Source organism: Saccostrea cucullata, unplaced genomic scaffold, assembly GCF_032062105.1.
Source record: "Saccostrea cucullata isolate Sc308-1 unplaced genomic scaffold, CSIRO_AGI_Scuc_v1 ctg3419, whole genome shotgun sequence".
NCBI classification, from domain to species: Eukaryota; Metazoa; Mollusca; class Bivalvia; order Ostreida; family Ostreidae; genus Saccostrea; species Saccostrea cuccullata.
The window spans coordinates 1-22,500 of NW_026933840.1; the positions used below are offsets into that span (position 1 = coordinate 1).

The 22,500-nt window shown below is 33.9% G+C and overlaps 1 protein-coding gene across 1 annotated transcript; it reads right to left on the minus strand.

The window, feature by feature from the left end:
• Positions 1-690: 690 nt before the first annotated feature.
• On the minus strand, positions 691-19,510 carry LOC134239444 (uncharacterized; the record flags this gene model as incomplete). The annotated part of the gene is made up of 12 exons (XM_062721625.1): positions 19,262-19,510; positions 16,005-16,316; positions 11,258-11,569; positions 9,303-9,614; positions 8,824-9,126; positions 7,254-7,556; positions 4,209-4,520; positions 3,745-4,047; positions 3,227-3,529; positions 1,664-1,975; positions 1,209-1,511; positions 691-993 (listed from the first exon to the last, which is right to left on the minus strand). Coding segments are annotated over exons 1-12 (3,424 nt in total), but the record flags the coding sequence as incomplete, so codon positions are not given.
• Between the last annotated feature and the right edge of the window lie 2,990 nt (positions 19,511-22,500).

Sequence of the window (22,500 nt, forward strand, 5' to 3'; positions counted from 1 at the left end):
AAAGTATAATTTGGGTTGCTATTAAATTCAATCCTAAAAAAGACTGTTAACAGTATTTAAGTTTTAGCGTTACAATGTTAGAAAAAATGTATGAAATTTAAAAAAAACTGTCAATTTCTTTTGGTACACCTCCGATGGAAATTGTCTATAGTTAAATCTGAAGAATTTAAATTTCAAACAAACGAATCTTTGGTCATTGAACAAATTAAGTTGATTGATTGTACGTTGCTTAACGTCCGTCTCGAGAATTTTCCACTCATATGGAGATGCTATCTTTTGCCGGGTGAGAGCTACAAATTTTGTCCTATACTCGGTACTGAGGGTTATTGAACAGTGAGGGTTCTTTTTCATGCCAGTATCTACTGCGACACGTGACATCGGTTTATACGGTCTTATCTGAAGGTCCGGTCTTCAAGTCGCACAGTAGAAAAATTAAGTGGAAAGAAATGGTAATGATAGAAGGAGTTTTGATTTTTCTTCATTTACCAGTAATGCAATGAACAGTTAATGTGAATTTTGGTTCTAAAGAAGATGAATCAAGGAATTTACCTTAAAAATATTGAGCAGTGTTTAGTTTTAAAACTATGGAACTAGTGGCTGATTTTCCCAAATTTTAAAAATGCGTTGCCATTCAAAAGATTTGGCTTTAAGGTTTAAACAAATATTTTTGTCAAAATAAAAATTACTAACGGGGTAGTACATCAAGGTAAACTGTTGTCGTTGTTGTTCCTTCGTCGTTCGTAGCTCTTACACGATAATAAGTTTCATCAGTCAGATCCACGTGTATAATTGTTAGTGATGGTGAGAGAATTTCTCCACCAGTATAACGATTATCGGACAGTATATCGATAATTTCATAGACGTAAGTGCTGCTGTTTCTTCTTTCCCACGTCACGTTAGTAATAGGCAGAACAGATGTAATGTTTGTTTCAAGAGTGAGGTTTTCACCGGACAGAACACTGTATCTGGAATTGAGCGATATGGATGGTGAACCTGAAAGTATATTTATCAAGGGGTTTCAGTTTTTCATGCGTTAATTTTCATTTTCGGATTAGGACATCTTTCTACCTGGTTCTGGAACATTCTTTTGTCTTTTAATGTTCATTAAACATATTAAATGGAGTTACATTTGCTGTCATTGAAATTTCCAAAATAGAGGGAAAAATTGCTGATTTTTTCACTTTGTTTTAAAAAACTTTATTACTTACTTAACACGACATCAATGTAAACCTCTTTAGTCGTTGTGCCACCATTGTTTGTTACACTAACACGGTAATAAGTCTCATCTGTTGGAGCAATATCTGATATAGAAAGCGAGGGTAACATAATATCGCCCCCAGAGTATCGATGATCGGACGATATATCGATAATTTCGTACATATGTGTGCTGATATTCCTCCTCTCCCAGGTTATATTTGTGATTGCAAGAGATGAATTGACTTCTGTCTCTAGAGTAACATTTGCTCCCGTATAAACATAATACCTCGAGGATAGTAATATCGAAGGTGGAGCTAGAAATCAAACAACCACATATATATTTATATATAATTGAAATCTAAGCAACTGATATTGTACATTGAGTATTAATCAAGTGATTCAAATAGATACAAATGTTTTCTTGACCATTCTCAGATTTTTTTAATGTGAAAGAAAAAATTCTTACATTTTGTAACCCGTATATGAAAGTGGCTGCTGTAGCTCTCTCCTTCCAAATTTGAAATCTTACATCGATAGAAGGCGTAAACATACTCCAACGATATACTGGTAATAAAAAGTGACGGAGATTCGATGGTTCCCCCATAATATCCTTCATCGTTCAATACATCGATTGGTTCATAAAAGAACATTGGTGGGATACCTTTCTCCCATACGACTGAGGTGACGTTGAGAGCCGATGTGTAGTTGAGTGATAGAGTTACATTTGTTCCTTTCTCGATGTAAAAATTTGTTTGCCCAGTTGTTATTGAAGGAAGCCCTGAAAATGTAAAATAAAATGCTACTTTTGTTAATGTTGTTAATGACATACATGACATGCATAATTTGAAAAACAGATCTTACTAAAAGTATATTAAGAAAACATTCCATCTGATTATGATCGTTGCAGTGAATTGTTGACATGTTGAGGGTAACTAGAAAACCGTGTACGTGTGCAGTTGTTCTAGAGAAAAAGTCTCCTAAAAGATGAACGTTATCATCGCGTATGCATATTCAATTAATTGAATTTTTGGTGAGACGTGTTATTTGATTGGATAAAAAATTAATCTTAATTTTACAATCCGGTTTGCCTACGTCACAATGACTTACATAAAAAATGTATCAATTTGCTTGACGTTACGTTTAAAATATGAACAATTTAAAGGCATTTTTCAAGGAGAAATTGGCTTGTTATATATACTTAATGATTTACAATTGAATAATAAGGAGTGAATTAAATAGGAACCCAAGTTATACTGCTGTAACCTGGGTTGGAGCAGTTTACTCCTTTTTGTAATCTGCATTGCGGTTTCTAAAGCGTAAACTGCCCCATCTCAGGTTATAAAGTATAATTTGGGTTGCTATTAAATTCAATCCTAAAAAAGACTGTTAACAGTATTTAAGTTTTAGCGCTACAATGTTAGAAAAAATGTATAAATTAAAAAAAAACTGTCAATTTCTTTTGGTACATCTCCGATGGAAATTGTCTATAGTTAAATCTGAAGAATTTAAATTTCAAACAAACGAATCTTTGGTCATTGAACAAATTAAGTTGATTGATTGTATGTTGCTTAATGTCCCTCTCGAGAATTTTCCACTCATATGGAGATGCTATCTTTTGCCGGGTGAGAGCTACAAATTTTGTCCTATACTCGGTACTGAGGGTTATTGAACAGTGAGGGTTCTTTTTCATGCCAGTATCTACTGCGACACGTGACATCGGTTTATACGGTCTTATCTGAAGGTCCGGTCTTCAAGTCGCACAGTAGAAAAATTAAGTGGAAAGAAATGGTAATGATAGAAAGAGTTTTGATTTTTCTTCATTTACCAGTAATGCAATGAACAGTTAATGTGAATTTTGGCTCTAAAGAAGATGAATCAAGGAATTTACCTTAAAAATATTGAGCAGTGTTTAGTTTTAAAACTATGGAACTAGTGGCTGATTTTCCCAAGTTTTAAAAAAGCGTTGCCATTCAAAAGATTTGGCTTTAAGGTTTAAACAAATATTTTTGTCAAAATAAAAATTACTAACGGGGTAGTACATCAAGGTAAACTGTTGTCGTTGTTGTTCCTTCGTCGTTCGTAGCTCTTACACGATAATAAGTTTCATCAGTCAGATCCACGTGTATAATTGTTAGTGATGGTGAGAGAATTTCTCCACCAGTATAACGATTATCGGACAGTATATCGATAATTTCATAGACGTAAGTGCTGCTGTTTCTTCTTTCCCACGTCACGTTAGTAATAGGCAGAACAGATGTGATGTTTGTTTCAAGAGTGAGGTTTTCACCGGACAGAACACTGTATCTGGAATTGAGCGATATGGATGGTGAACCTGAAAGTATATTTATCAAGGGGTTTCAGTTTTTCATGCGTTAATTTTCATTTTCGGATTAGGACATCTTTCTACCTGGTTCTGGAACATTCTTTTGTCTTTTAATGTTCATTAAACATATTAAATGGAGTTACATTTGCTGTCATTGAAATTTTCAAAATAGAGGGAAAAATTGCAGATTTTTTCACTTTGTTTTAAAAAACTTTATTACTTACTTAACACGACATCAATGTAAACCTCTTTAGTCGTTGTGCCATCATTGTTTGTTACACTAACACGGTAATAAGTCTCATCTGTTGGAGCAATATCTGATATAGAAAGCGAGGGTAACATAATATCGCCCCCAGAGTATCGATGATCGGACGATATATCGATAATTTCGTACATATGTGTGCTGATATTCCTCCTTTCCCAGGTTATATTTGTGATTGCAAGAGATGAATTGACTTCTGTCTCTAGAGTAACATTTGCTCCCGTATAAACATAAAACCTCGAGGATAGTAATATCGAAGGTGGAGCTAGAAATCAAACAACCACATATATATTTACTAAGTATATATAATTGAAATCTAAGCAACTGATATTGTACATCGAGTATTAATCAAGCAGATCAAATACTAACAAATGTTTTCTTGACCATTCTCAGATTATTTCTTAATGTTAAAGAAAAAATTCTTACATTTCGTAACCCGTATATGAAAGTGGCTGCTGTAGCTCTCTCCTTCCAAATTTGAAATCTTACATCGATAGAAGGCGTAAACATACTCCAACGATATAGTGGTAATAAAAAGTGACGGAGAATCGATGGTTCCCCCATAATATCCTTCATCGTTTAATACATCGATTGGTTCATAAAAGAACATTGGTGGGATACCTTTCTCCCATACGACTGAGGTGACGTTGAGAGCCGATGTGTAGTTGAGTGATAAAGTTACATTTGTTCCTTTCTCGATGTAAAAATTTGTTTGCCCAGTTGTTATTGAAGGAAGCCCTGAAAATGTAAAAAAAAAACTGCAACTTTTGATAATGTTGTTAATGACATGCATGACATGCATAGTTTGAAAAACAGATCTTACTCTAATATATTCAGAAAACATTCCATCTGATTATGATTGTTGCAGTGAACTGTTGACATGTTGAGGATAACTAGAGAACCTCGTATATGTGCAGTTGGTTGAGGATAACTAGAGAACCTGGTATATGTGCAGTTGTTCTAGAGAAAAAATCTCCTAAAAGATGAGAACGTTATCCTAGCGTATACATATTCAATTAATTGAATTTTTGGTGAGACGCGTTATTTGATTGGATAAAAAATTAATCTTAATTTTATAATCCGGTTTGCCGACGTCACAATGACTTACATAAAGATGTATCAATTTGCTTGACGTTACGTTTAAAATATGAACAATTCGAAGGCGTTTTCCAGGGAGAAATTGGCTTGTTATAAAGACTTTATGATTGAAAATTCAATTATAAGGAATGAATTAAATGAGAACCCCAGTTATGCTGCTATAACCTGGGTAGGAGCAGTTTACCCCCTTTTTAAATCCGCTTTGCAGTTTCTAAAGCGTAAACTGCCCCATCCTAGGTTCTACAGTATAATTTGGGTTGCTATTAATTTCATTCCTGAAATAGACAGTTAATAGTACATGTATTTCAGTTTTAGCGCTACAATGTTATAAAATACGAGGGGCATTTTAAAAGTTCTGGCAACTGTTTAATAAAAGATTAACCGTTTTACGGAAATTATTGAGTTTGACATCATTGGAAAGATCAGAAAATATACACATATTGTGACGTCACTTTATAATTTTTATGACGTAATAACTCCGAAAATGACGTCAGAATTTAGAATGTTTAGCATACTGAAAAGTCGCGTTTTTATCCACATGAGACGATTATAAAAGTTCTGTCAAAGGCTTATTTGAAAAAATATTTCAAAGAAAATTTTAATTTGAAAAGAGGTAGAGTAGGACTATGATACTGTTTATCAGCAATTCCATTATTCATTGTATGGTTTGTGTACGAGCACGGTTTATGTCCGGTTATGCTATCATAGACATTCATTTAAGATTTCTATTTACATAATACGGCTGGCTTTTCGGTCTTTGATCTAGCTCTCCATTGTTAGAAATAAAACATGTTCTGTATTAAACTGAATTATATTAATGCAGTTTTCATCAAATATATTTTGAATAACAGGACTCTTACCGTTTACGAATAAAATGTACTAAATCTTGTCCCCGACTGGATTCTGTGCGTATTTTTTCATATAAATTCACCTTCGGCGCCCCAAAACTCACTACTGCTTTTGACTTTTAAATCCAAAAAATGAATATAAGTTACTTAGACATGTAAAGTCTTATTTATTTTCCATGCATTAAAATTTGCGAATATGTGGAGGTACGGTGGGGTTACAACTGCGCTGCCGCCATTTTTTGATTTTACGAGAAAATATTGGGCACACTTAACTGAACTTCTCTTGAGCCTTCATCGATCCCACAAATCTGGTTAAAACACCTGACGAATTAATGCCATTGAATTTTGTAACACGATCGCCTATTTTTCTTTGATTGTCAACTTTGTCTTTTTCTCACATTTAGGTCTCTTTTACGCAAAAGTTTGAGCGAGATTCGATAAAACCATGCTAATTTTGACACTCGCTAAAACCATTTCAGAACAAGAATATCTCCAAAATAATATACCATATGATAGATTGTAGTCTATGTACACATTCAACTAACTGGCATTTGCGTCCGTTAACTTGCGTCCGAGTAATGAGCAAAAGTTGTCTTGAAAATTTTAATTTGATCAAATTGTGTCTTTTGTTACGTCATTTTTATGGTCAGTATGCTAAACATTCTATATTCTGACGTCATTTTCGGAGTTATTACGTCATAAAAATTATAAAGTGACGTATCAATATGTGAATATTTTTCTGATCTTTCCAATGATATCAAACTCAATAGTTTCCGTAAAACGGTTAATCTTTTACTAAACAGTTGCCAGAACTTTTGAAATGCCCCTCGTATGAATGAAATTTTAAAAATAAAAAAGACATATGCATGTGACCTATGCAAGTGGAGTGTACTAACTCATTGTTAAATATACAAAAATGTTAGAAGTGTTAATCCAACTGTAAATTTCTTTTGGTACACCTGCGATGAAAATTGTCCATAGCCAAATCTGAAGAATTTAATTTTCAAACAAACGAATCTTTGGTCATTGAACAAATTAAGTTGGATTGAATGTATGTTGTTTAACGTCCCTCTCGAGAGATTTTCACTCATATGGAGATGCTATCACTTGCCGGTTTAGGGCTACAAATTTTGTCCTATGCTCGTCACTGGGTGCCATTGAAAAGTGAGGGTTCTTTTCCATGCCAGCGTCTACTGCAACACGGGAATTCGGTTAATAGGGTCTTATCTGAAGGTCCGGTCTTCAAGTTGCACGTACAGTAATATATTAGGTTGAAAGAAATGGTACTGGTAGAAGGAGTTTTGATTTTTATTCATTCACCAGTAATACAATGAAGAGTTAATGTGATTTTGGCTCTTAATAAGATTAATCAAGGAATTTACCTTAAAGATATTGAGCAGTGTTAAGTTTTAAATCTATTGAATAAGTGGTTGATTTTTTTCCAAATTTCAAAAAAGCGTTACCATTCAAAAGATTTGGCCTAAAGGTTTAAACAAACATGTTTGTCAAACTAAAAATTACTAACGGGGTAGTACATCAAGGTAAACTGTTGTCGTTGTTGTTCCTTCGTCGTTCGTAGCTCTTACACGATAATAAGTTTCATCAGTCAGATCCACGTGTATAATTGTTAGTGATGGTGAGAGAATTTCTCCACCAGTATAACGATTATCGGACAGTATATCGATAATTTCATAGGCGTAAGTGCTGCTGTTTCTTCTTTCCCACGTCACGTTAGTAATAGGCAGAACAGATGTGATGTTTGTTTCAAGAGTGAGGTTTTCACCAGACTGAACACTGTATCTGGAATTCAGCGATATGGATGGTAAACCTGAAAACAATCTTTCTTTTTCAATAGTTTATAGTTAAAATGTACGAGGGTTGTTAGAAAAGTTCGCGGACACACTGAATTACGGAAAATCTATTGTGTACTGTGAAGTATGACCTATGTCTGAATAAATTCCTACATTTTGTTTATTAGTATGTAAAAAATCAGGTCCATTTACTAAAATCTTGAAAATTTACAACGATTTTTACTATGATGTCATAGGATTCACGGAGCAATCCCTTGACGTAAGGCGACGTGACAACCAGATTTCAATCCGTTATGCTTTGTCGCAGTTCTATAAATCTTTCTTTTCTTCAGATTTTTCTTATCTTCTTTCTACTTTAAAATTGAACATCTTTATCAAGACATGTTACTTTCTACTATACGGATTGTATTGATTCGGATATTTTTGAGATCTTTAAAAACGTCTCTGCAGTAAATTGATCAGGTTTGAAAACTGCAAAACCATATAGGCACAACGTCCATGCGATAAGAGGGTATTGAAGTATCGATGGAGTTAATCATTCAAAATGTTAATCCTTCCATTTATATGAAGTCACAATTATTTGAAAACTTTTGTCCTTTGTGTGTGTAGGAAATTTCCGGCATCATCTTGAAAATTTTAATTTCTTTTTAGACATTTTACTGTCTACACACATAATTTTTACGTAGTGCAGTGCTCCATGACGCTCAATGACGATCCGATTTTTGGCTGTTTTTTTGCGTGTTGATCATTTATAAATGGCTATAAAACAGTCATACACTCTCCAGTTTAATTCAAAATTTCTCCAAGTGACTTTTCATGAATACTTTAGCGATAGATAAAATATCATAAATCTCTTTGCGCTACAATTGTGCAATTTTTAATTTTAATAAAGAGTCTTTGTAATGTAAACGTGCCAAAATGGAGCATGCTCCGTGAAGCAAGATTTATCAGAATAAAAAAAACGTTTATTTTTCAATGATCACCGGAGAGCACCAAATTTTTGTATATTTATTGGAAAATAGGTTAAGATTTTATCTGGAAAGTTTGACCGGTTTCGAAGAAATAGAGCGATCACAATAGAAGTTGTCCGCAAACTTTTCTAACACCCCTCGTATTTCTCTCATTGCACTAATACTATTTGTTTGGAATTTTGACATTCATTAGACGTTCAGATGACCAATATACTTTTTACTTCATAAATCATAAGAAAACTGAAATTTGAGTTATATTTGTTGTCGTTGGACGTTTTTGTAAACATTTTCGTAGCAGAATTCAGTTACTTACTTAAGAGGACATCAATGAAAACCTCTTTAGTTGTTGTGCCATCATCGTTTGTTACACTCACACGGTAATAAGTCTTATCTGTTGGAGCAATATTTGAAATAGAAAGAGATGGTAACATAATATCGCCCCCAGAGTATCGATGATCGGACGATATATCGATGATTTCGAAATTGAATGTGCTGATGTTCTTTCTTTCCCAGGTTATATTTGTGATTGTCATAAAGGAATGGACTTGCGTCTCCAGCGTAATATTTGCGCCCATATTGACATGATATTTTGAAGATAATGCTATGGATGGTGGAGCTAGAAATAAAGCAAATCAAAAACTCAAAAATTTCATATAAAAGTAACAATAGAATTATACGTAATTCTCTACTACATTTCATACATAAGGCTAGGTTTTTCATTTCTTCCTTCATTGAATAATTAGTTTTCAATCAATTGAAAAATCATTTTACAAATTTAAAAAAATAACTTACATAGTTTAACACGTATGTAGAAGAGGCTGCTGTCTTTCTCTCCTTCCATATTTGTAACCTTGCATCGATAAAGCGTGGAATCATCCTCCAACGATATATTCGTTATAACAAGCGACGGGGAGTCGATGGTTCCCCCGATATATCGTTCATCGTTTTCTATATCGATTGGTTTAGGAACAATTATCGATAAGTTCCATTTCTCCCATACTACTGAGGTGACGATGGAAGCTGATGTGTAGTTGAGTGAAAGAGTTACATTCGTTCCTCTCTCTTGGTTAAAGTGTAATTGCCCCGTTGATATTGTAGGAAGCCCTAAGAACCCAAACAATATAATTGTTAATGACAATTACAAACAACGATTTTGCCATATTGTTTTGTTTCTCAAAAACAAATATTACAAATCATTTGACACATTTTAATTACCTGAGAATAAGTTCATTATAATTTTTTTTTTTACGTATACTTAATATATATTGGAGGGTAGAATTGAATTGATGTTAACAAAAAACGGGCATTGGCAAAATTTAATTGTTATTGTTAGACATATTCTAGAAAGAGCTTGGTTCACTTTATACATTAAATGACCCTGTAGATATGCCAATTTATTGATTAGCAATTGATGTTCCATTTTAAATATTAAGATATATTTACATTTGCAAATGTTTTGCTTTACATAACACTATTTGAAAAAGGTGTTTTTACCTCTCCGTAAAACATGTTCGTCATGTGACCATAAATTGATTGTTTAGTCATAAGCGATCTACGTAATATGATAGTGATGTCATAAGCGATCGACGTTATCTACACATTTAATTAATACTGTTGATTTTTTTTTTAAAAACTTGAAGGATTTCAAACTTTACTTAAGTACCTTACTATTTGTAATAAATAAATAAAATAAACGTATTTCGTGACGTCAAAATGCATTGACCAGCCAGAAAATTACGTCATTTTTGATAAATATGAAATCAACCAAGATCTAAATGATATTTAATGCATTGTTAACTAGAATTAATTTTTAAGCAGTATGAGTTTTTCAGAAATTCACAGGGTCAAAAAAAGCAATCAATGAATCTTGTTCTTTCACTTTTTTCTTTTTTACCAACAATACTTTGAAGATTGTTGTTATATGAAGCTGTAAAGAATAACGAAACCCAATTTCACGAAAAAAAGTACCGGTATACAGAATAAATAAAATACATGTATACTCGACATTTTTTCCCTTTTCAAAATAGAAGAGCAAGAGCCACTTTGGGCCTTATTTGGCCCTGAGAATTTCTGAAAAATCAAAACCGATCATTTTAGGTTGCAAATGCAGTATTTATCACTTGGCTTGTTGGTGACCACATCTATTAATTGTGACGTAATTTCCCATCTAGTCAATGCATTATGACATCATAAAATGCGTCATTTTCCTCATATCCTGTAAATTCCTTTGAAAATAGCCTAAAGTTGAAGCATTTTTTCAATATTTCATATAGAGCACAACCTCTGATCCAAAATATGCAAATAAATAATGAAAGCTCTGTTTCTGAAGATCAAAAAACATGCTTTATTTTTGGATCGTGGGCTGTGCTCATATTTTGATTCTTTCCTGAAGGTAGCCAAATACGCATGTTTTCTTCAAATTTCAAGAACATTGCGATTTCTCAAACCTGTTTTCCAATATCTGGATTCTCAAAACAAAATTTTATTATAGAAAATGAAAGCACCAAGTGTCTACTTTATTTTGATATATGAAATGGGAAAGAGGGTGATACTTAATTAATTGATATAAATACAGGGCCATTTTATGCATAAGATGGCGCTTGCTCTTTATATTTGAAACGATGTTCTTGTTTCTTAAATGTTTTTTTTTTAATTCCTATTAACATGAAACAATTCCAATGTAAAATATTCCCTTGTCGTTCCTTCGACTATTTAACATTATTTCTCTTTAAGGGATAAAAACTTACATGGTTTAACACGTATATAGAAGCTGCCACTGCTTTTCTCTCCGTCCATATTTGTAACCTTGCATCGATAATGCGTGGAGTCATCCTCTATAGATATATTGATGATAACAAGTGACGGGGAGTCGATGGTCCCCCCGATATATCGTTCTTCGTTTTCTATATCGATAGGTTTAGGAACTACTACTGATGAGTTCCATTTCTCCCACACTATTGAGGTGACAATGGAAGCTGATGTGTAGTTGAGTGAAAGAGTTACATTTGTTCCTCTCTCTTGCTTAAAATACCACTGTCCAGTTGATATTGAAGGGAGCCCTTAAAAAGAATATTTTAAATGATAAAATATACATGTACGACAATCAAAATTTAATAAACAACTATTTCTGGAATATTATTGCAGTAAAATACCCCCAATTGAAATATGAATTGAAAGTAACAGATACGATTTTCAGGATATCAAGTAAACTTTACTTATAGTAGATGATTTGCACACAGAGGACGTCTGACAAAGGAAATGTATAATCACCATACAGACAAATAAATTACTAAATGACATTATGCAATAAATAAACTTTGAAAGTATCACGAAATTCTATTCTGTGGTATTAAAGATGGGTACTCTTCAAATGTTTTTTTATTATTAGAAAAAATGGCAGTGTCCTCTTTTTACTGTTGGAAACCTAAAATATGTGTCCGATCAAAAAGTAAAATAGGAAGTCACAATGGCAGTATGTTGCAAAGATTCTACGAAAGTCTCATAAAACTTTATTCATTAATATAAGAGGATTTGCTGATAAAAGAGACATACCCCAAGGCGGAACTGACGCACGGACGAACGTACATACGGACAGACATTCCGATCACTATATACCTTCCACTTTTTAAGCGGGGGTATTATTACTGACTAGTTACATAGTCTTTTAGTGACAGGGTACGGGATGATACCTGGTTTGTAAATTTCATGCCTGGCTTTTTGGCCAAAATCACATCAACTCTCAGATAATTTTTAGGTCACCTGAGTAAACTCGCTATCAGTTTTCGTCCGTCGTCGTCCATCCTACGTCGGTCGTAAACTTTTGAACATTTTCAGCTTCTTCTCTGAAACCACTGATTCAGAACCAATTTCAACCAAATTTGGTATACAGCATCTATGGGTTAAGGGGAACAAAAATTGTGATTTTCATGCTTCCTGCCCTCCTGGGGCCTGAGGGATTGAGCCAAAACCACTAAATATAATGGAATCTTTAAAAATCTTCTTCACTCCTGGACATCAAGCAGTCAAATTGTTTACATGATAGAAATCAGTATTGAGTCCTCTACCAAAATTGTGAAATTCATGGCCCTGGGGTCAGGGGTTCTAGTGTAGGGTGGGGCTAAATAGATTATATGGTGAAAATACATATTTTTTTTTATATTTCCATTTCCAATTATTTTCTTTATGATAAACACTACAAAAGTTAACCTTGTTAATTTGATGTTAATACCTGTGGAATGTATGTTTCTCTTTTGAATTACTACTGAAAGGTCAAATGCCAACCTGCATGTATATGAGTGGCGTATTTACACTGAAGAAAAAAAAGAGATCCTTTGTTTAATTGTTTACTAAGTAATTAGATATGAAATATCTTTTTACAAACAAAGTAAATAATGAATTATCTTCGGATCAAAAGCAATCCGCTAGCGCTGTCCACGATCAGCGAGGCCGAGAACTCCATTTCCGTAAACAGCCTATCTGGAGAACGTGGAGAAATCGGCACAGCCACACTCCATCGTCTGATACAAATATCGCCCCTCAGTCATTGCCACCCGACTTCGTTAGCAACTCAACTTCCTCTGCTATTTCAACATTCGTAAGCAACTCAACTTCTCTCTGCTCTTTTAGTATCCACACAAATCGGTTTCCTGACCAACTCCCGTTTCATCAACAGCAACATTGCATTCAACATGGCGGCTGAGAAGTGACCCAGGTCCCCATACGAAAATGTGTAGTTGACCGTCAACTAGTCAACTACATGTAGCAGTCAACTAGTCGTCAACTGATAATGCGAAAACAGTTGACCACTCGGGGTTGAATTCTTTTCTGAAAAGCGTTCAACTGATTTGCATAAAACGGCCATTTGACCATTAGTTGAATGCTAATACTTTGAAATTTCATGCAAAACAAGAGTTGACCACTAGTTGAACACTCCGACTTGTTAGAAAATTTCTCCCACGCTACATTTATGTTGGGTTCAAAATTACATTATCATAGATCGGGTTTGTTATACCATAATTACAACAACCAAGATTTGAATCAGTACATGTGTGTTTTCTGTAGAAGGTGGGAATTTTGATTTGAAACATTATTGTCTTCGTGATGATTCAGCGTGTGAAATATCTCATGTACTATTGTAAGTATAAAAAATTTAAAGATTCTAATAGTATTTTTTCATATGAGGAGCCTATATATGTGTTTATGCTTCCGACAACCTAAATCTAGGTCACGTATATAATTACTTAACAAGATTGCTTTGATCATATTTTAAAATTCTTTTGTAGTTTATTACTTAAATGTTGATTTTTGACCACAGTAACTAAACAATCATTAAATTTGTTTCGTGTTTTATGGGACTATTTCTGTATAGTAAAATTTGACGCCATGGGGCGGGGCAATGGAAAATAATATGGAAAGCTTCATACATTTCAAATCTACTAAATTAGACGGTATTTTGATGTACCATATAAGCAGAATTTTTAGCGATTGTTTAATTTTGGCATTATTAGCGAGGGTTTTAAGATCGCTTAAATTAAATATCGCTAAAAATATACTATGTTTAATTTGTAATAGCTTTTAAGTGAGCATTTAAAATCGCTAAAATTATTTATCGCTAAAAATAACTTACATGTACCATATTTTAAGGACATAACACTAAATTTGCGTCTCGCTAAAAGTTCCACTTATACGGTATTTACAGAATGTTATTTAAAATAAAAATTAAAATATAAGGAATCACTGTCTAGTTAGGAGACTAGGCCAGGGACATCAAACCAAATACATAGTTATGTTGAATAAGAGTGCGTATACCAAGATTTGTGAATTTCATGGCCCCAGGGTCGGGGTTCTTAGGTGCTAGGGCGGGCTAAATAGATTATATAGTGAAAATGCATTATTTCTTTGAAAATCTTCTTCTTGGCTCCTGGGTATTTAATAAACAAAACAAATGTACATACTGTAGATTGACAAAAAATAATGATGGTTTTAATTTCACTATGTTCGCGATTCGTCATTTTTCCGCAAAATTAAACCCACTGTAAATGCTCATTGGTTTTAAAAAATGTTTAAATGCGTATAAGAAATTAAAATGAAGTTCTTGCAGCGTGAAATTAAAACCATCGCGATTGGTACTTTTTAAGAAATCGTGAAATTTTACCACCGTGGAATCAAAATGACTTAGAGTATGTTGAATAAGAGTGCCTCTACCCAAATGTGAATTTGATGGCCCTGGGATCAGGGTTTCCGGTGTTAGGGCGGGGCTCTATTAATTATATAGTGAAAATGCATTGATTCTTTGAATACCTTCTCTGCTTCCTGGGTATTAAATAAACAAACCAAGTACAAAGTTATGATTATCAAGAACGTCTCTTTAAAAATTGTGAATTTCATGGCTCCTGGGTTGGGGATTCTGGTGTTAGGGTGGGGCTCTAAAATGATCATATAGTGAAAAAACATTAATTCTTTAAACATCTTCTTCTCTGCTCCTGAGTATTAAATAAATTAAATAAGTACATGGTTATGTTGAATAAGAGTGCCTCTTCCAAAATTATGAATTTCAAGGCCTCTGGATCAGGGGTTCTGGTGTTATGATGGGGCTCTATTGATTATATAGTGAAAATACATTAATTCTTTAAAAATCTTCTTCTCTGCTCCTGAGTATTAAACCAATTAACTATGTACATAGTTATGATGAGGAAGGGTGCCTCTTCCAGATTTGTGAATTTCAGGGCCCCAGACTCAGGGGTTTTATTAGGAAGCGGCTCTAATGATTATATAGTAAAAATGCATGAATTCTTAGAAAACCTTTTCCTTTGTTCCCGGGTATTAAGGCAATGTTCTAAGTACATACTAATGTTGATGAAAGTTCCTCTTCCAAAATGGTTAATTTCAAGGAACCTGGGTCAGGATACTTTGGGTGTTTATGTGTGTTAGATAGTCTAAAATAAATTAATGCTGTGAAATCTCCTTTTTGGTATTTACAACCATATTTGATGAAATAAAATTTATGATAAAATTTCCGGATTTTTTAAATATGTGCCCCCAGTGTCACTGTTTCCAGTTTGATGGGGTGCACAACTGGTTATAAAGTGGAAATGCATTTTCTCTTTGTTACTCTGATTTACCTCGGAGTATTAAGAAACCAAAGTAAGTAGCTTAGTGTATAGTTATGATAAGCAAAATTGCCTCTTTCATAATTTTGAATTTCATGGCCTTTGAGTTAAAACAAGAACCAATTCAATTGTTGGAAAGTTGTTACATGATACTCAGGTGACCTATAAGGCCATGGGTCTCTTGTTTATGATAAACCTTTCAAAGTCCAACATGTTTAAAAACAGTTAAATGTCTTAGAAACATGTTATAAAATCCTTTTGTTTCTATTTTTTATGTTTGTTGCGGATTATCCTCATGATCAATACCCAGGTTATCTGTTTATTGTATAAGAGCATTGTTTAGAATAGTGTAATTAATGAAAAACATAATATCCTTTCGACTTACATCGTTTGACACGTATATTGAAAAGGTTGCTGTCTTTCTCTCCTTCCATATTTGTAACCTTGCATCGATAATACGTGGAATCGTCCTCCAATGATATATTGGTAATAACAAGTGACGGGGAGTCGATGGTCCCCCCGAAATATCGTTCATCGTTTACTAGATTGATTGGTTTAGGAACTATTACTGATGAGTTCCATTTCTCCCATACTACTGAGGTGACGATGGAAGCTGATGTGTAGTTGATTGAAAGAGTTACATTCGTTCCCCTCTCGGGGTTAAAATGCAATTGCCCCGTTGATATTGAAGGAAGCCCTTCAAAAACAAAAAACAACAAATCATAGTTATTAATGGCAATCACGACTTGCCGAGTTTGCCATATTGTTTTTTTTCTGAAAAATATTGCAAACCCAACCCATTCGACACATACAGTGGCTGGAACGTTATTGTTGACAAACCAATCGTGTAGAATCGTTCGTGTATCGTGCGCGATCGTTCGTGTATCGTGCGAGAACGTGCGTGTAACAGACTCAATCGTTTGCGGTTTTAATCGTGCGTGAACGTGCGTTTAGAAACGTGTAAATTTCGTTTTGTAAGTTTTTTTCGGAATGTTATCTGTGAAACCAGTATTTCGTTTACATATTTTTTTAATCCAAATAAAAGGAATGAAGCGCAGTTTTCTTAATTGAATGCGGAACGAACTAACTATTGCTTGTAAACAAACAATATAGTAAGTCGTACAATGTTATGTTCTCGTCAAATAGCGTGACTGATTGTGATAAACCGTACTAAGATGTTTTACTATATTTTTTGAAGTTCATTCTTTTTTGCAGTTAATTGTGGTAAGATTTTTTTTTTATTTTCAAATAATCAAAAAGAAATATTCTTACGAATAAATAAATGTTTTTCAAAGCTTACATAAATGTTTAGTCGGCGAATGTACATGCACGTCACGCACATGGTTCTCGGAGTTTTGTTTAACAGTGTTTATCTCTGTAGCTTACTTTTAATTAAATTTTAAAGTAAACAATAATTTGCATTGTCGTTTAAGAGATTCATAAACATTTTGAAGTAAAGAAAACATATAGATATAACTTTTAAGTTAAGTCATTCCATGCTGCCATTTTTCTCAATCGTATCCCCCATTCTACATATTATGAAATCCAATTCAATCATATTTTACTGTCCACCTACTATTATCTTCTGATAGAACAAAAAAATCCGTTTTCTTATGTCGGAGAATTAACTAAATAATTATTGATTACCTAAAATAATAATAAAAAACCTTACATGTACAAAATGTATTTAGTACCAGAAATACCCATTTCCGTTTTTTTTTTCAAAGTCGATCATATAATATACATGTATTTATTTATAATTCTTTGAATCTATATTCAATATAAAGCCGTATTTCGTTTTGGAAATATCGATTCCTATATAATTTGAACTATTTTGCGTGAAGAAGCGTGCATTTGCGTTAGCAATCGTGTAAGATCGTGTAACGTGTAGAATCGTGAACGTGAAGGATCGTTCGTGTATCAGGTTTAATCGTGCGTTAATCGTAGGGGATCGTGCGTGCAACGTGATCGTTCGTGTAAGTTGTCAACAATAACGTTCCAGCCACTGTAACAATGAAAAGAAAACGAGTTCAAGATAACTATTCGTTTTTTTACATGTACTTTTAATATATATTTGAGAGTTTATTTGATTTCATCTTGACTAACAAACAATGAGTACTGGTAAAAAAAAAATAACTGATACCAATAATACTTATAGATTATTGTTATTGAGACTTTAAAAAAAAGAATGAAACCCCAATTTAACAAAATAATCAGAATACTAGTAAATAGAATACATGTACATATCAATTTTTTAAGGTCAGGTGACCTATTGCTATCCGTTTTCGTCCGTCGTCGTCCGTTGTGCGTCATGTGTTAACATTTGAACATTTTCAGCTTCTTCTCTGAAACCACTGAACCAATTTCAACTAATTTTAGCATATGGCATCTATGGGTAAAAGGGAATAAACGTTGTGAATTTTAAGGTCCCTGCCCCCCCCCCTCCCCCGGGCCTGAAGGGAGGAGCAAAAACCACTAAAATTAGTGCAATCTTTAGAAATCTTCTTTACTCCTGGACATCTAGCAGTCAAACTGTTGGTATGATTGTAATCAGCATTGAATCCTCTACCAAAATTGTGAATGGCCCAAGGGTCAGGGGTTCTAGGTCTAGGACGGGGCTAAATAGTTTATAAAGTGAAAATGCATTATTTCTTTGAAATTCTTCTCTGCTCCTGGGCATAAAATAAACTAATCAAGTGCGTAGTTGAGTTGAAAATGACAAAAAATTGTGAATCTCATGGCCCCTGGGTTGTGGGTTTTGGTGTTAGGGCGGGGCTCTATTGATTATATGGTGGAAATGCATAAATTCTTAAAAATCTTGTTTTCTGAACCTGGGTATTAAACCAATGAAATATGTACATAGTTATGGGGAGAATCGTCGCCTCTTTGAAATTTTTAAATTTCAGTGCCCCTGGGTCAGGGCGTCTTGTGTTAAGGGTAGGGGATCTAATTTTTATATAGTGAAAATGCATGAATTCTTTGAAAATCTTTTCCTTTGCTCCTGGGTATTATGCCAATTATCTTAGTCCATCTTTATGACGAAGAAAACTGCTTCTTCCAAAACGGTTAATTTTCGGCCCCTGGGACAGAGGTACTTGGGGGGTACATTGTCTGAAAGTAATTTAATGCTTTGAAATCTGCACTTTGGTATTAATCAACAGAATGATGAAATAAAAATTATATAATTTCCAAAATTTTGAAATATGTGGCTCCAGGGTCAGTGGTTTCTGTAGGATGGGGGGCACAACTGATAAAGTGGAAATGCATTTTCTCTTTGTTACTCTGATCTACCTCTGGGTATTAAGTAACCGAAGTAAGCATGCTAATTATATAGTTTTGATAAGCAATGGTGCCTCTTTCAAAATTGTGAATTTCATGGCCTTTGGTTTAAAATACGAATCAAATTCCATTGTTGTAAAGTTGTTACATGATACTCAGGTGACCTATAAGGCCCATGGGCCTCTTGTTCCTTTTCAAGATAGAATATAATATATTTTTAACTGTTTTTTGCTTCTTGAGTATTATTTTTCGTTCATTTAAAAGAGTCCTAACATGGAATAACTTCAATATAAATTATCTCTAAGGCTTGCTGTTCCTTCGACTTTTTAAAATTAGTTTTCTTTAAGTGATAAAAAAACTTACATGGTTTAACACGTATATAGAAGCTGCGGCTGCTTTCTCCTTCCATATTTGTTAACTTGCATCGATAATGTGTGGAATCGTCTTCTATAGATATATTGATGATAGCAAGTGACGGGGAGTTGATGGTCCCCCCGATATATCGTTCATCGTTTTCTATATCGATTGGTTGAACTATTACTGATGAGTTCCATTTCTCCCATACTACTGAGGTGACGATGGAAGCGGATGTGTAGTTGATTGAAAGAGTTAAATTCGTTCCCCTCTCTGGGTTAAAATACCACTGCCCAGCTGATATTATAGGAAGCCCTTAAAAGAAGAACTATTGTTAATGACATATGCAGACCAGGTTTTCCAACAATCTATTGGAATTCTCATGGGTACCAATTGCGCTTTGTTATTAGCGGACCTATTTTTACATTCATATGAAGCAGAATTTGTGCAAAACCTTATGTGTGAAAAGAAGAAAACACTTGCTGTGGCTTTCAACTCGACATTTAGATATATCGACGATGTTTTGTCAATTAACAATGGTAATTTCCATTCCTACGTCAATACGATATATCCTGGTGAGCTTGAAATAAAAGATACCACAGAGTCTGACACATCTCTTTCATACTTTGATATTTTACTTGAAAAAGACGTTAATGGTAATCTAACAACCAAGCTATATGGTAAACGTGATGACTTTAACTTTTCTATCGTTAAATTTCATTACTTATGCAGCAATATACCTTCATCACCTGCATACGGAGTATATGTATCTCAGTTGATTCGATACGCAAGAGCATGCTCTACGTATGAACAATTTCTAAAACGAGGTAAATTACTGACAAGCAAGTTGATGAAACAAGAATATCAGCAGTCTCGTTTAAAGTCATCTGTCACCAAATACAATTTAACATTGAGTCAAATGCTGACCGACGTGAAACGATATAAGTGACTGAATTGACGACGGATTTTCTGATCATGACAAGGAGCACACGGCGGGTGTGACCGGTCAGCAGAGGATGCTCACTCCTCCATGTCACCTGATCCCACCTCTGATGTTTCGGAGGTCCGTGTTTGTTCTGCTCCTATTTTATATTGTTTTATGACTTTGAGATTGAATATTATTCGTTATCTATATCCTTCTTCATTTGACATACTAAATGACATACAGCTATTTTCTGGAACATTATTGCATATAAAACATACCCATTTGACACAAATGCAATTAACCGACGAGAAGAATTTTGTTAATGGCATAAACGACATTCCAAATTTGACTTTTGGAAAAATATTAAAAATAAAACACACCCTTTTTAACATACAATAAACCGAAAACAAGTTCATAATAACTACAAAACGGATGTAGTTGGTGACAGGTTTGTTTACAGGTGTTCCGAGATGACTTTCTATTCAAACAGATGCATTACGAACAGATATACGAATGAACAATCGACAAACTCTCTATCGGTCTTTTATTTTGCTAAAACTCAGTAGTGAGGTTAACGTAGTTACCAAGAAATTACTAGGTGAGGTAAAATTGTCAGGTATGTGGTGGATATTCATGGTGTATCCTACTCTATAATTAGATCATTGGAAAAACCTTTTGAAGAGAAAGGTTCAATAGAAAACATTCCGCAAATTGGTCGACAGCCTAATGACCACTAACAGGTAGTAACTATAGAAACTGAGAAAGGTTGGTTAAAATCAACAGGAAAGATAGTCTAGCAGAAATAAACAGCAAATTAAATGCAAACAGGAACGTTCTAGTATCTGTACGTACCTTACAGCTGCATTTACAAACAACGGGTTTTCAATACGTGTTACGAAAAAAGAAATCTAAGATAAGGGAGGTAGATCGAAGGAAAAGATTCTCATGGTGACGGGAAGAACTAAAGTTCTACAGTTGTAGGATTTGGAAGAAAGTTGTTTTCTCGGACGAATCTTAAATTATCATTGGACGTGATTCATGGTGTATGCTTGGCACAAGAGGGGTGAAAGATGAAGGCCTCGTTTTGTGACTTAGGGCTTTGAGAATTTGATCTAAGGGTGTATAATTTATTGGAATGACTTTGGTACCATCACGGTAGTTAATGGTAATAGTAACGCTGAATTTATGCACAGAAATAGAATAACCGGAATGAGCTGGCCTGCTCAAAGTCAAGATATCAATATCATACAAATTTAAATTTGTGGAAATCAAAGGACCCTGACTTCAACATGCAGCTTCGTATGCTGCGTATATCTATTACTTGACATTTTTAGATGATGACTTAAATAATAAAGACATTAGTGAATAATGATAAAATTTAATTTTTAATGCTTTTGATATATGTTCGAAATTTGACGAGTAACTGGGGACCACAGATAAGCCTTATTGAGACTTGTCCTTTGTTTCGACTAATTATATGGACTAAAAGAATTTTTTTGAATGTACTTACATTTGAGAGTTGATGTGATTTTGGCCAAATAAAATGTATACGAGAATTGTGTCGTGTTTTTTCTCTATACAGTTTCAAATAGTATAGTGCATGGTTGTTGTGATTGAGATTTCATAGCAGAATGAAACCCAAATTTACCGTTAAAAATTATACGGAATCGATGAATTATTTGTACTCGTTATATTTTATCAAGCGAAAACTTGAATTGTTTATTTAGTATTTCAGTTTTTATTTCTTTATTTTTTGTGCTCTGTTGAACCCTTTTTATTCACTATGTGAATCAACATCAATGTGAACTGTTTTTTATGTTGATACATCGTCGTTCATAGCTCGTACACGATAATAAGGCTAGGTTTGTCATTTCATGGTTTTTCGTTCATCGCTTAAGATATCGATTGCTTGAAAAAGATATAATGAGTTATATGCTTTCCATACTACTGAGATGATCCTGAGAACTGATATGTAGTTGATTGAAATTGTTACACTGTTTTCGTTTTTACTCCATTTTACAGAGAATATGACTACATTGTACAGTCATTATGTAGTGTATTTTTGTAACTTACTAAATTTTGACCAGCTCCGCGACCCGATTTTTGTATTTTTTAAATCTGGATAAGTTTTAAATAAATCGTGATATTTAAAGAAAATTAATACAAATCTTTGAATTCATTGTTAAAATATTTCTACCAACTTTGGATAACATATGACGTCAAATTAAAAAGATAGCCGAAGTCCGCGAACTTTTCGAACAACCCTCTTACATTGGTTTCTTTCTCAGCGTTTAAGCACGATTACCCGCTTGATATTGAAGGA